Below are 14,969 nucleotides of genomic sequence, written 5' to 3'. Positions count from 1 at the left end.
GTTATCTTTTTTTTAAAGCGCTCCAAGTTAAACTTGAGAACAAGTAAAGTAGGTCATATTAGATCAAGGGCTAATACAAGTTGTACTATTGATTATCTTAACCTGTGCAAGCGTAGCTTTTGCTATTTTCTTGTGTTAACTGTTTCTAATAAAAGGAAGAAGAGGTTGAGCTCTTGCTCATTGCTCCTGAAAGGTAAGCTGTAAACTTGTACAGGTAAAGTCACAACTGGTTGCACAACTTTATCTGAAGAAGAGCGATGTTTTATATTTAACCTACATAACTGGTTCCCATCTTCAGGTGCTTATCAGGCTCATTTTTGGGGCTTCAAAATAAACACAGATATCCAGGAACTACCCTGGACTAACTGAATCAAAAGTCATTAGGGGAGATACCTGGGCATGTGAACTTTAAAAAAAAAGGTCATGATTTTGATGCCCAGCCTTGGATGGAGCTCTCTATTGGTATGCCACATGGTATGTCCCTAGCTCTACTTGATTAGATTATAGGGACGCAGATTCTAGATTAAGATGAAAAAACAATTAAAAATATATATATATATATATATATATATATATATATATATATATATATATATATATTTTAAATCCACCCAACAAAGTAATTGTCTGTTTTAAAGCAGTGAGTTCTCTGAAGCTGGAGGAATGAAGAGGTTGGATTACTATCTGCTGGGAATTCATTAGGTAGTTGCATCAGATGATCACATGATATTTAAGGTTCCTTCTAACTCTTTAAGTTTCTTTAGTCAAACCTGCAACATATCACTTACAATGAATATTTATATTTCCATGAAAACTCACAATTTAATCAAAAACATGAAAATTACTCTGCCTCTAAAACAAGTTAGAATCTAACAGTGTTAATGCAACAGTACCTCTGTTATCAGTGTTTTTGAGGGGAATACTTTCCCCCTACTTCTCATTAGGGGAAAGGGGACTTCTTGGGAGAGAGAAGTATCGGAAGAAGTTCTCTGGACCCTCATTCATTTCTTCCCAACAGAGAGGTGTCTTATGTGATTAATGATATTGGGAAAAGAAACTGAGCATGTGTGGATTCTCTAATCTTGGGAACTTCCTAGTCTCATGATGCAAAGGTGGGCCCCCCCAATCAAGGAGAAATATTAGGAGTCTAATTGGAGAACAAGTCAACCTTGCTCTCTATTTCAGCTTCATCACTGATAAAACTGATATTTCGATCTCTCTCTGACTCCTCTGTCTTATCTTTCAGTTTGTTCCAAAGTGAAGTGGGGAAGAAGGGAGTTAAGCTGTTGGTGCCCTTAAATCTCACAAGCCTCACAATGCAGCTATAAATTGTAAATGACTACGGCCATGCTACTTACATTCTGAAATAGCATCCTATTAATTTTTCAAGTCAGTGAACAATTATATCCTTCTAAAATACAAAAACAAAACATTATAATTATATTAAAAGGCCCTCTTTCTTTACTGGCATCAAAAAATTAGGGAATTCTAATTACTCAGTTGTCTATCTCTAGGAAACATTGGCATTTTTCTAGGTTCTACTTTATTGAGAATATTTTTAGTCGTGAGCTGCAGAAGTTGGTCCTGGGCAATTTGAAGTTAAATCTTCTTTATCTTCATAGGCTGTTCCACACCAAATACAATACAGATGTTCTTCCCTTAAATAACTGGTCAATATTTGTAATTTTTCTAGTACACTTAAATCTTCACTCTCATATTCATCTTCATCGTGTTCTTTTTCTTCTGACTCTTCCTCTTCTTCATTCTCTTGTTCAGGCCTCAACCAGTACCATGCCTCTCTGGGAACCTGAACATTCTTATGGGTATCCAATTGTTGACAGGCTCGCTGGCTTCTCTTAAGATCTCCTTCTAGCTTCATTTCATCTTGCTTAGTCTTAAGTCTCATTCGAAATTGTTCTGTAGCTTTTTCTTCGGCTTGGTTTTTCATATGAATCTTTCTTCTGTAGCCTTCTAATTTTTCCTCTGCTTTCCGTTTTAATAAGGCTTCATGACCAATGCCACTTTTCCCGGTTTTGACATTGAGAGGAATCGGTTCAACAATGCCATCTCCACTCTTGCCAAGAGCCTGACCACTTTTATAACCCATCTTCTGGAGCAAAGCAAACCCTTTGTTTTCATAGCCTAGTGCATTCTTCAACCCAATGTCGCGTCTTTCTTCTTCTTCTTCTTTTAAACTCTTCTGCCTATTTTTCAAATTAGCCTCCAGTTGCTTTTCTTCTTTTCGACGGGCTTCTCGGATTTGCCTCAGCATTGGCAATCCTGGTCTGATATCTTCTTGGACATTAATGAAGGAATCAGACATGTAGTCCTCTTCTTCTGCCATGTTCAGCTTCAAATGGCAATCACATCTGGCAGCTCCACTCTCTCCGGGTCAGCTCGCGAGAGCGCGCGCTGCGCATGCGCTGGCCAAGCAAAGCGGGACATCCGGACTCTGCTGCCATCTGGTTTGGGCTCAATGCATCTTTAATAAGAAACAGACCATGGGTAAGGAAATCCAAACCACATACCTGCCCTCACTTGGTGCTGGAGGCAGCTGCCCCATAACAGCAATATGCTTTACCACTTGGTGTGGAAAAGAGGACCCGCAGCTGGACTTGGGACGTGCCGCTATGAACCAGCTGAGTGTCTTTGGGAAACCGCCGTGCCTCTCCAGACCTCAGTTTCCTCATCTGTAACATGGGGAAGTTGGAGTAAATGACTTGCAATCCCTTCCAAGTTTGAAGGCAAGGTTCTAAACCCCTTCCATCTACATGCACTGAGAGTTCCTAGTTTAGAAGAGAGAACATTGCTCCCTTATAGCCATCCATTTTCTCCCAGCTGGGCTCCTGGGTGGAGACTGGTAGTGGGTTGGTCCCAGTTCACACATCCACCAGCAAACCTCTAACTGATGTCATTGGGAAGGGTAATCACCCCCAGTGAACTAACCAGCTCCTAAGCACAGGAAGCACCAAAAGATAGCTTGAAGAGTTAAAGCATGGTTCTGCCCAGATCCTGGTGGAGCTGAGGTTAGGGGGCTGGTGCAGGCTGTGCAATTGTCACACAGAGGGTGAGACCTGCCATCAGGTAAGCTCGGACAGCCCTGGGCAGGGACAGAGCCCAGCAGGAAAGGGCATTCTGAAGTCCAGGAGGAGCAATTCACCCAACCCCAGAAGCCCAGTCTGTGCTCTTCTGATCTCCTTCCAGGAGCCCAGGTCCAATGTGTGTGTGTGTGCGTGCACCTGTGTGTGTGTGTGTGTTTTATGTCTAAAAGGACAGAAAAGCACAGTGATTACAAACCAGAAAGCCTGAGCTTGAGTATTGCCCTTGCCCCTTACTAGCTATGGGGGCTTGGACAAGTTACTTATCCTTTTGTGCCTCCGTTTCCTTATCTACAAAATAGGGATCACAATATTACCAACTTCATAAGATAATGATAAGGATTAAAAGGGTTAACACATGAAAAACACTTAGCGTGGCCATAAACATCTGATATCATCCTAATGTGTGTCTGCATTTAAACATGTGCTAGAGAGAGGAAGAATGGGAAGGTGTGAAAGAGAAAGACAGTAAATTAAGCAGAGCTACTTCTCCAGTTGGGCAGGGTAGGGGGAGAGATGGTCTCCAGCCCTGACTTCTTGCAAGAAAACACGGATACAAAGAGCTGACCTTTTCCCACCAAGAAAAGGCTAAAAAATTACCCAGAGAGATTTTGTCACTCAGAAAGCGCCCAGAATTGAGGTTTCTGACTCCAAGATACACTCCAATAAGATGAGTCTTGCTAAGAAAAACAACATAATGTTCAGTGGCATGTGTACCTCATGTCACTGTTTGGGGAAGAGAGCTGAGTTACATGGTTATGTATTGTATAGAAAAAGCAACATACAGCTCAGAGGTGTGCAAATTGCACTTAATCTGCATAAAGGGTCATAGGTTTTTCCACACAGAAAAATGTCATATAAATCTGTGGAGTGTTATTTGCTCCAGCAGTTATGTGTGCAGCGAAAAGCATAAATAGCTCTGGTCAGGTAATCTGTTTGGGGTATTGTGATGGTTAGGTTCATGAGTCAACTTGGCCAGGTGATGGTACCCAGCTGTATGGTCAAGCAAGCATTGGCCTAACATTGCTGCGAGGACGTTTGTGGCTGGTTAATAAACCAACAGGTTAGTTTATTAAATCATCAGTCAATTGGCTGCAGCTATGATTGATGACATCAACGAAGGGCGTGTCTTCCACAATGAGAGAATGCAGTTGGCTGGTTTAATCCAATCAATCAATTGAAGACTTTTAAGCGAGACAGATAGAGGACCTTCACTTCTTCTTCGCTGACAAGCGAAGCGTTTCCTGAGGAGTTCATCAAAGTTGCCAGTTTGTTTCCTGAAGAGATCAACAAACACATTGGTAAAAGATCCCAGTTCATTTCCTGAGGAGTTCATTGAAGTTGCCGTTTCGTTTCCTGAGGAGTTCATCGGACATCTTCATTGCTGACTGCCCTACAGAATTTGGACTTGTGTATACTCACAGTTGGGTGAGTCACTTTTAAAAATCTGACATTCATAGATACCTCTTACTGATTCTGTTTCCCTAGAGAACCCTAACTAATACAGGTATCCAGCTAGATTCCAAGTGGTCAGTGTTGGGGTCACCCAGCGATCTTATGGTCAAAATTCCTTCTGGAGCCACGCCCAATGAAAACACCGCCCCAACAGAAAGTAGTCTCTTCCTTGCCGGAAAAGAACATGAGCTCTATGTCAGCATTTACTTTTTATTTGTTTGTACTACAACAAAGCAAAACAAAACAGTAAATCTCTGCTAATTTCCTTGAAATAGTGCCTCCCTTTTGGAAGCTGGCCCCCCTCCTTCAGTGCTGGTTAAGGTTTGAATCCTGCACAACCTATGACTACCTCACTGGGATTTTCTCCTGCCATGGGGCATTCTCCTCTGAGACTGGCCACCACCCTCAGTGTCAAGCCTCACATGTTCCCCACCAGCATTAAGAAGTTCCTTGAGACCTTCCCAATATTTTCCCTACCTGCTGCCTAATACTTGAAATTCCTTAAACCAGTTCACAGCCTTATGTTCTACATCAGATGTCAGCAAGCATTTCCTGTACAGGGTCAGATAATAAATATTTTTGGCTTTGTGGGCCGTAGGGTATCTGTCCTTGTTACTTAATTCTCTTTTTGTAGCTAGAAAGCAGCCATTGACAGTATGTAAATAAGAGGGTGTAGCTGTGCTCCAATAAAATTTAATTTACAAAAGCAGGCACCTGGCTGGATTTGGCTCCCTGGTGGTTAAGTTAGGTTGCTGACCCCGTTCAGCACTCCCAGAGAAAGGCAGTAGGAGGCACTGGGGGAGAGCTAACACTTATGGTGCATGTTCCATGGCCAGGCACTGTGCTAGCACCTTCATACGTGGTTTCTCATTTAACCCTCACAAAAAACACAGTGTGGAAGGTATAATCATTATCCCCATTGTACAGCTGAGGAAACTGAGGCTTAGAGAGGGTAAGTAATTTGATTGCCATTGTATAGCTGATGCTGGCAGGATTTGAACTAGGGTCTGGGGAGCTGCAGCACTCATTCTACAGAAATAAAGAAGTGTAGAATGCAGGAGCTGGAGGGGCCTTGGAGATCACCAAATCTAGCACCCTCATTTTATAGATAGGAAATGGGAACAATAGGGGAGACCAGATCAACAAAAACTTGGCTTCCTTCTCAAATTTATGTGGAGATTCTACCCCATAATGTCGACACCCCTTTAGAGTGGTCATTGCCCAAATATTGAGAGAATGATCAAATGAGAGGGAGGAGTTGTAACAGAGAAGATAAGATTTAACAATTGATAATGATTACTGAATCATTTACAGACATTTCTTTTTAGTCTTTAATGTGTTGGAAAAGCTAGAAGGGAACAGCTGAAATTGTGGAACTGTAACCCATACCATATGTTCTGGTTTGCTAAGGCTGCCATTTTACAAAATACCAGAAATGGATTGGCTTTTCTAAAGGGGTTTTATTTTGTTATGAAGTTAGTCTTAAAGCCATAAAGTGTCCAAGGTAAGGCATCAACAATAGGGTACCTTCACTGGAGAAAGGCCATTGGCATCCGGAAAACCTCTGTTAGCTGCGAAGGCACGTGGCTGATGTCTGCTTGCTCCCCGGCTGTGTTCCAAAATGGCATTCTCCAAAGTGTCAGCTTTCAATGGCCATCTTCAAAATATCTCTGTAAGCTGCAGCTGCAGCTCCTTCTGTCTGGGCTCTTATATAGGGCTCTAGTAAACTAATCAAGGCCCACGATGAATGGGCAGGGCCACACCACCATGGAAATTATCTAATCAGAATTATCACCTACAGTTGGGTGGGTCACATCTCCATGGAAACAACCTAATCCAAAGGTTCGAACCTAATGAACACTAACACGGCTGGCCCCAAAAGATTGCTTAAAAGAACATGGCGTTTTGCATACATCCAAACTGGCACATTCCACCCCCTGGACCCCAAAATGACATGATCTTTCCATATACAATATACATTCATCCCCACACAATATCACAAAAACTTAAATCATTTCAGTAACAATAGTTAAGTACAAGATCCCATCGAAATCAGTTACAGGCGTGGTCTTTCCTAGAGCAAAATTCCCCTCTGGCTCTAGACCTGTGAAACTTAGAACAAGTTATGTACTGTCAATATTCAAAAGAGGGACAGTCATAGGATAAACATTCCCATTGCCATAAGGAGAAACTGAAAGGAAAACAGGGTTAACAGGACCAAAACAGTTCCTAAAACCCGCAGGGCAAATTTCATTAGATTTCAAAGTCTGTGAGTCATTTAGAGAATGGTGTTTTACCCTTGGGGCCTGAGAGAGAGGGAGTCCAACCCTTTCCAAAGGCCTATGCAGCAGTCCTTTTCTCTTCAAATGCTGCGGTGAGTGCTCCAACATATCCACACATTGGGGAGACCACCTTCTTCTCAGCCCCACCCTTCCTCAAACATCTGGGTGCCACCTGGACTCTGCCTGTCTGGGGCAAATGCTCTCCCCTCTCCAAACAGTGGGGTAGCCAGGCTCTCCTCAATTCCCAGGGAATGTGCTCCACCCTCTCTGGGGCCTGGGGTGGCAGCACTCTTCCTGAGCATGGAGGCAGAAGGCCTGCCTTCGACCTCTGGGGCAAACTCACACTTTCCATGTGCCTGGGTAGCTCTGCTCTTCTTGCCTGATATTTCTTGACTTTAGACCTTAATTTCCATGATTCTGTTCTTGAAGAAATGTGTCCTTCAATTTGTTCCTTCTGTGCCCCTTCCAGTCCAGACTGACAGTGACTCTATATATACAGATCTCACAAATATCTGGTTGGCTTGGCATGAAGCACACAGGGGTCAAAACCATCAGACAATAGGACTTGCCACAAATCCTTTCTGGATAACTCTATCTCCAATCCTTGCTTGTACTGAAATGGCAGTCAGGTTCCATGTTTGGTTAAATCCTCACATGGGGCTATAGCTTCTGGGGTCTCACTTTTTGGAAGCCCGGAATTTTCCAAACCATCAGTTTCTGGTTTCTTTGAACCCAAGTGTTTAGTTCTAAGTTTATCTCTTTCCTCTCCCATTTTATTGTAAGATGCAAGTAGAAGCCAGGCTATATCCTCCACACGTAGTTTGGAGATCTCAGCTAAGCATCCCAACTCATCGCTTTCAAATCCTGCCTTCCATCCGACCCCAGGAAACAATTTTGCCAAATTCTCTGCCACTTTAAAACAAGGATTGTCTTTCTTCCAGTTGGCAATGACACATTCATCATTTCTGCTCAAGGTCTCATCAGAAGTATCTTTAGCATCCATATTTCCACAGTCTCTTCAAAGCAATTTAGGCCTTTTCTCTCAAGTTCCTCACAATTCTTCCAGATTCTTCCCCTTATCCATTTAAAAAGCCATTTCAACATGTTTGGTATTTGCAAATGCAGCAGCACCCCACGTCTCTGGTACCAAAATCTGTTCCAGTTTGCTAACGCTGCCATTGTGCAAAATAGCAGAAATTGATTGGCTTTTATAAAGAGGGTTTATTTAGTTACAAAGTTAGTCTTAAGGCCATAAAGTGTCCAAGGTAAGGCATCAACAATAGGGTACCTTCACTGGGGGAAGACCACTGGCATCCGGAAAACCTCTGTTAGCTGGGAAGACACATGGCTGGTGTCTGCTTGCTCCCCACTTGTGTTCCAAAATGGCACTCTCCAAAGCGTCAGCTTTCAAAGGCCATCTTCAAAATATCTCTGTAAGCTGCAGCTGCAGCTCCTTCTGTCTGAGCTCTCATATAGCACTCTAGTAAATTAATCAAGGCCCACACTGAATGGGCAGGGCCACACCACCATGGAAATTATCTAATCAGAGTTATCACCTACAGTTGGGTGGGTCACATCTCCATGGAAACAACTAATCCAAAGGTTCCAACCTAATCAACACTAATAAGACTGACCCCACAAGACTGAATCAAAGAACATGGCGTTTTGGGGGATAAAATATACCCAAACCAGCACACCATACTTTGAAATTTCCTCTGTAACTACTCGTAAACTATACCTTGAAATTTATCACTTTTCTGCATATATGTTATATTTCACAGTAAAAAATGTTTTAAAAGAAACTTATGTGGGGATGGCCCTAATGCTTGGCTTGAGGGCACAGCATGCTCCCCTATGAATAGTAATCTTTAGCCAGGACTCCCCCCTCCCTCCGGGTGGACACCAAACTCCTTCCTTCCTCCTCACATGCTTTCCATTCCCCTGCCCTTTCCCACTGCTGAATTTCTATTAACATTGCAGAAACAGCTAACAATTTTCTCTCAGTGGAGGATTTATGTTTATTGTAGCATTGATTATAGAGGATTGAAGTGGCTGGGTGTCTTTATGTTGCAAATAACAGAAACCCCAACTCAAACTGGCTTTTGAAATGAAGGTTATTTATTGGCTCATGTAACTGAACAGCTCAGGGATAGGACTAACTTCAGGCATAGCTCGATCTAGGCTCAAACAATGTGCCCAGGACCCAACTTCTCTCTATTGGCTTCTGTCTCGTCTTCCTCAGCATTGGTTTAAATCTCAGGCAGGCTCTCTCTCATGGTTGCAGGAAGGCTACCAGGAACTCTTGAGGCTACATTCTTCCTAGTTTTTATATAGTGGTGGTGCCCTGAAAAGAAGATTTTTCTTCCCAAAAAACCCTAGCAAACATTTCCTTGCATCTTATTGGCTCCAATTGCTTAAGTGCCCATCCTAAATCACTGCATCAAGCATTTGGGATACTTTGATTGTCTTAAGCCAATCAGAACCCATCCTTGGAATTAGAAATGGGATCATTTGTACCTAAACCATCTGAGAATCAGGGAAGTGTTAAGACCCCCATGAGAAATCAGGGTGGCTTTGGAAGGAGACAAGGGCTTGACAAACAAAAATGCCAGCTTTGCGTTGAACTAAGGGTCCTCAAAGAGCTCTGCCATTCTTCAGAGTTCACTATTCCTTTCTGATTCTTCCCCATCTATGCAGAAGAGGCTGCTTTTGCATACACTATCTCTCCATTGCCTTCCCTAAGGGAGCTCCACACTGCCATCTGCCTGGTACACAAGCCATGTGCAAACTGCACCCAGTGGGCCCTTTCCGGCTGCCAAGGGTGTGTCTGAAAGCGGGCTCAAGTGACCCACTGTAGGTGGGGGTTGCGATTTTGTTTAAGTAGAGGAAGTAACCTTGAAAACAGCCACTCACTCATGATCCAGGGTGAGTAAAAACTGATGCCGGAGAAGTGAGCAGAGCAGAGTGCTTATGTCACTAATTCATAGATGCCTTGGCACATTTTTATGCTACTTAGGGGGCCCCTGCTCAGAAGCCCTCTTAGAGAAGGTCAGAAGGCAATCAGCAAATTACTGAGTTTGCAGCCTTCATTAGCCAATGGGTACATTAGTGTCACCACAGGCCACCTTTGCTGAGTGCCAAGAAGCCGTGTTATTAAGAGACATGACTCTGGTTAAAATTTACCTTATCAGCAGGTCAAGTCACAAACCCATCTGTCCCTCCTGTGTGGACTGTGGTGGGCAGGGTGCCAGACATCCTTTGAAACCCTTTGGATTCTAGATAGACTGTGCCTGACATGAGATACACACACGGAATAAAAGGGAACTATTTAAAGCATGTGGCCATTTTGTGACCTCACATTCCTATTTTCACTATTTGGGTTGGGATGCACTTATGCGTACAAGGTGCTCGTCTGTCTTATTTCATTGTTCATATTTTAACCTTCCTCCAGATTTTCCTTGCAGTCAGGGTTCTTCACATCAGGCCCGTGATCTTTGATGAGGGTTGCTCTGGGTTAACTCAGTTGGTTCAAAGCCAAAATTAAGGGCGAAATCTATGTAGGAGGCAGAGCACTCCATTTTATCTCATAAACCACCCAGCCCCATCTCAAGCCCAGCTGGTGATTAGACAATCAATGCCTTTGGCTACAAGAGAGTCTGGTTGAGGCAACTCCTCCCTGTTGCCGGGAAATGCAGTCCATCAGCTGCTTTAAAGGTTAGGAGAGACTGCCTAACAGTGAAGCTTACATCCCCATGGGTGTAAGAGACAAGACATCCGCATTGCTTAAACACCAAAAATTACATTAAAAGTATTTTACTAGGTGAAGCGCTGACTTTCATCTTTCCCAGCCACTGCCGTGAAACAAACCACATCTCTTGGATAACTGTGACACCTGAGGAAGAACAAAACTTGAATCATTATGTACACGTTTTACGGAACATGTTACTAAGGGTTCCCACTAAGGAGCTGAGCTGTGAGAAAAAAATCAAAGTCTCCAAATAATGTTTATTTTATAGGATCGCAGCTACCAAAATTCAAGGAGAACTTTCAAATGAACATGATATTTAATCAATCCCATAACTACAACTTTCCCTATTAGAGGCTTCACAGTGGAAGTAAGGAAAAGATGTCCTAAAAGTACAGTATTCTGGTCGACCAAACCAAACAATGTTTCTGTTGTTTTATGTATAAAAGAACCTTATATTGAAAAAGAAGAGCCAGATCTGGATGAGAAAGAAACTGAGGCACCAAAGCTACTGCCATATGTTACTGATTCAGTTACTGATTCATCTATGATTTCAGGTGTCACCCTGATAGAACAGCTGTCTCCTCTTCAAATGAGATCAATGAAGAAGATGACTCCATAGATGGAGAAGATGTTCCACAGCTCTCAGGCAGATCTCAAGGAAAAGAACTTTCTGTACCAACAATTGAACAACACCCACACACTTCAAATAATGAAGACATTTGAAAAAAAATTCAGATATGAACTCCAGGTACAACAGGTACCTCTTAGTGGCAGCCTCAATCCAGAATATAGAGAGAACATTCAAACCCCAAAGAACACCTAAGACAAAGTCTTGCTTTAGCAGCAGTAGCAGCAGAACATAAATTAAATAAATTATGTAAATCCCAGTTAGTGCCACTAGAACATTCTGGTATTGAAGTTGATAACATTGAAACTGCTGTTAAGATGCTGTATAATTCTAGATCTAAATTATATGAATATTTAAAGATCAAATATGTTCCACCAGAGATGAAAAGAAAAGTTATTAAAGAGTAAATATATTGAAAAAAAAAATGTGTATGTTGAAGAGAAACTCAACTCCTTATTAGGAAGTTATTAAACAATAATATAAAAATTTTAAACCTACTAGTTATTCCATGACAAAGCTGACTTAAGCAAATTGTGCATTCATTCACAGGAGAAATAAGCATATCACTGGTTTTAAAAGTTACATAAAAATATTTTCTATTATACTTCAATGTGATATCATCTTTACATGTCATATGTTATGAAAAATTTTCACATGCACTAAAAACCTAGTAATTTAAAATAAAATTTTGGTTCATTTAAAAAAAAAAAAAAAAAAAGTCTTTTACTCCCACCCCTGTTCCCTATCCACTCATTTCCCAAGTTCCCCAACAGGTGACCCCTGTTCTTGGTTTCTTGGCTATCCTTCCAGGGAATGTTTATATACATACAAGATACTATAAATATATGCTCTTTTTCCCTTGCCCCTTTTTTTTACCCAAATTGTAGCACTCTGTTCTGTACCTTGCCTTTTTTGTTACATCTTGCTGACCTTTCCATAAAACACAAAAGGGCTTCTGTATCTTCTTTGTACAGCTGAATATTGATCCAACATATGGTGGTACCATATTCATTTAACTAATCCTTTACTGTTGCACCTTTAGCTTGTTTCCAGTCTTTTGCTATTATATTGCTGTAATGGATAACTTTGTATTATGCCATTTTGCACATGTGTAAGATTAATTGTAGGATAAAATTTCTACAGTGGGATTACTGGATCAAAAAGTATATTCATTTGTCATTTTTTTCTTGTTATGGTTGTTACTATTTGTTTTGTTTTTTTATTTTTATTAGAGAAATTAAGCATTTATAGCACAATCATGCATAAAACACAGGATTCCCATATACCACCCTATTATTAACACCTTGCATTGATGTGGTACATTTGTTACAACTGAAGAAAGCACATTTTTTATAATTGTACTATAACTAGTCCATGGTTTAACTTAGGATTCACTGTTTGTATTGTGCAGTTCAGTGGATTTTTTAAACAATTTGTATTCTAATACCATATGCACAACCTCATAGTTCCCCTTTTAACCACAGTCAGATATATATTTTAGTGCTGTTAATTAAATTCACAATGTTGCACTACCATCACCAACATCCATTACCAAAACATTCCCATCATTCAAAATAGAAATTCTAATTTTGATAAATCCTGACAAATTGCCTTCCATATGGGTTGTCAATTTACCCTCCTACCAGCAATGTATGAAGGTGCTTATTTCCTGACAGCTTTGTCCACTCAATGTTATAGCAAATTTTTGCATTTTTACTAATATAATGAGTGAAAAATGATACCTAATGTAGTTTTAATTTGCATTTATCTAATTATGACTGGGGTTGAGCATCTTTTAATAATAAGAGCCATTTGTATTTTCTTTTCTGTGGACCATCTGTTTATATCCTTTGCCCAAATTTCTCTCAGGCTACTGATCTTTATCTTCTCAATTTGTAGGACCTCTTTAAATATTTAGGGAAATTAACCATTTGCCTGTGGTATGAGTTGAAAATATTTTTCCAGGTTTGTCATTTGTCTTTTGATTTTCCCTATGTTATCATTTGCCTTGAAGACTTTTTTATGTAGTCAAATTTCTCAATCTTTTTTTTAAGTGGCTTTTGGATTTCCTGATAAAATAAGAAAGGCCTTACTCACTATGAAATGATAAAATAATTCTCTCCTATTTTTTTTCTATTACTTTCATGGTTTCTTTTTTTTTTCATTTCAAAGTTTGATCAATTGGAATTTATCCTGATATGCATTGGGAAGTACGGGTCCAACTTTGTTTTATAATGGCTACCCAGTGTTCCAGTACTGCATATTGAAAAGTTAACCTATTCCTCCACTGATTTTTAGATTCTATCTGTATTAAATACTAAATTAGCTAGAAAATTTTCCTATTTTTCCATTGGTCTTTCTGTCCAGTCATTCAATTCAAGTATTCAACAAACATTTCATTGAGTGCCCTTTCTGTGCTTGGTACTATTCTAGGCACTGGGTTTTAGTTGTGAACACAACAGAGGGAAAATCTCTGCCCTTGTGGAGCTTCTTTTCTAGTGGGGAGACTCAGGAAAAAAAAAAAAAAGATAAATAACTAGAATAAATAATAGAGAACCCCAAACAAGGATATATGTATATAAATATCAAGAGATTTATTTTAAGGTATTGGGGGCTGGCAAGTCCTAAATCTACAAAGCAGGTGGGCAGGCTGGCAACTCAGGCAATGGTTGATGTTGCAATTTTGAGTTCTAAATCTGTAGGGTAGGATGGCAGGTGGGAAACCCAGGCAGGATTTCTATGTTGCAGTCTTGAGGCAGAATTTCTTCATCTCATCAAAACCTTGAGTTTTGTTCTTAAAGCCTTCAGTTGATTGGATCACCCATAGTATCCAATTGCCATTAGCCAAATTGACCCATAAAATTAACCATCATGGATAGATGCTTAATGAACTCTAAACAGGACATGCCCAAATAGACCCACACCATTCCAGATTATAATCAAACTGTCAAAAGCCAAACGTAAAGACAGAATTCTGAAGTCCTCAAAAGAGAAGCAACGTGTCATGTACAAGGGAGCCTCAATAAGATAAGTGCCAATTTCCCATCCGAAACCATGGAGGCAAGAAGACAGTGGGATGACACATTTAAAGTGCTGAAAGCAAAATATTGCCAACCAAGAATTCTATATCCAGTAAAACTGTCTTGCAAGAATGAGGGGGAGATTAAGACATTAACAGAAAAACAAATGCTAAGGGACTTCATCACCACTAGACCAGACCCACAAGAGATACTAAAGAGAGTTCCGCACATTGAAAGGAAAGGACAATAGAGAACAGATCAAAGCTGCATAAAGAAATAAAGATCTCTGGTGAAGGTGATGATATGGGTAAATATAAGTGTCAGTACTATTGTGTTTTTGGTTTGTAACTCCACTTTTTACTTCCTACAGGTTCTAAAAGACAAACGGCTAAAATGTAAGGATGAGTCAGCAGTTTGGGACTCAAAATATATAAACATGTAATCTGTGATAACTACATAAAGGTGGGGGGTTGGAGGGATAAAGTAACAGTTTTGTGTATACTACTGAAGTTACACAAAGTTATTGAAGTTATTGAAGTTGATACCAACTCCTTTGAAGTTGGTATCAAAGGAAACAAGATTATTAAAGAGTTAGGATGTTAAATTTAGGCCCATAGAAGCTACAAAGGAAATATCAGAGAATTTGCAAGCTCATAGAAATACAAATGACAGTACAGGTTGCCAGGGTGGAGGGCAGGGGAAATGGCAGTTAATGAATAATGGGTGTAGGTTTCTGTT

The 14,969-nt window shown here is 40.6% G+C and overlaps 1 protein-coding gene and 1 pseudogene across 1 annotated transcript; one reads left to right on the top strand and one right to left on the bottom strand.

Annotated features, from left to right (window-relative positions):
* Positions 1–802: 802 nt before the first annotated feature.
* Positions 803–2,418, bottom strand: LOC119513709 (G patch domain-containing protein 11-like). Its single transcript, XM_037809133.1, has one exon. It carries the CDS (start codon positions 2,342–2,344, stop codon positions 1,559–1,561), a length of 786 nt encoding a protein of 261 aa, XP_037665061.1. The 5' UTR covers positions 2,345–2,418; the 3' UTR covers positions 803–1,558.
* Positions 2,419–9,614: 7,196 nt separating this feature from the next.
* LOC119514699 lies at positions 9,615–11,727 on the top strand (annotated as a pseudogene).
* The last annotated feature ends 3,242 nt before the right edge of the window (positions 11,728–14,969 follow it).

This window comes from Choloepus didactylus, chromosome 18 (assembly GCF_015220235.1).
Source record: "Choloepus didactylus isolate mChoDid1 chromosome 18, mChoDid1.pri, whole genome shotgun sequence".
Lineage (NCBI taxonomy): Eukaryota > Metazoa > Chordata > Mammalia > Pilosa > Megalonychidae > Choloepus > Choloepus didactylus.
Note: the sequence above shows the minus strand (reverse complement) of the source record. Positions and strands in the feature narration are given on the sequence as shown.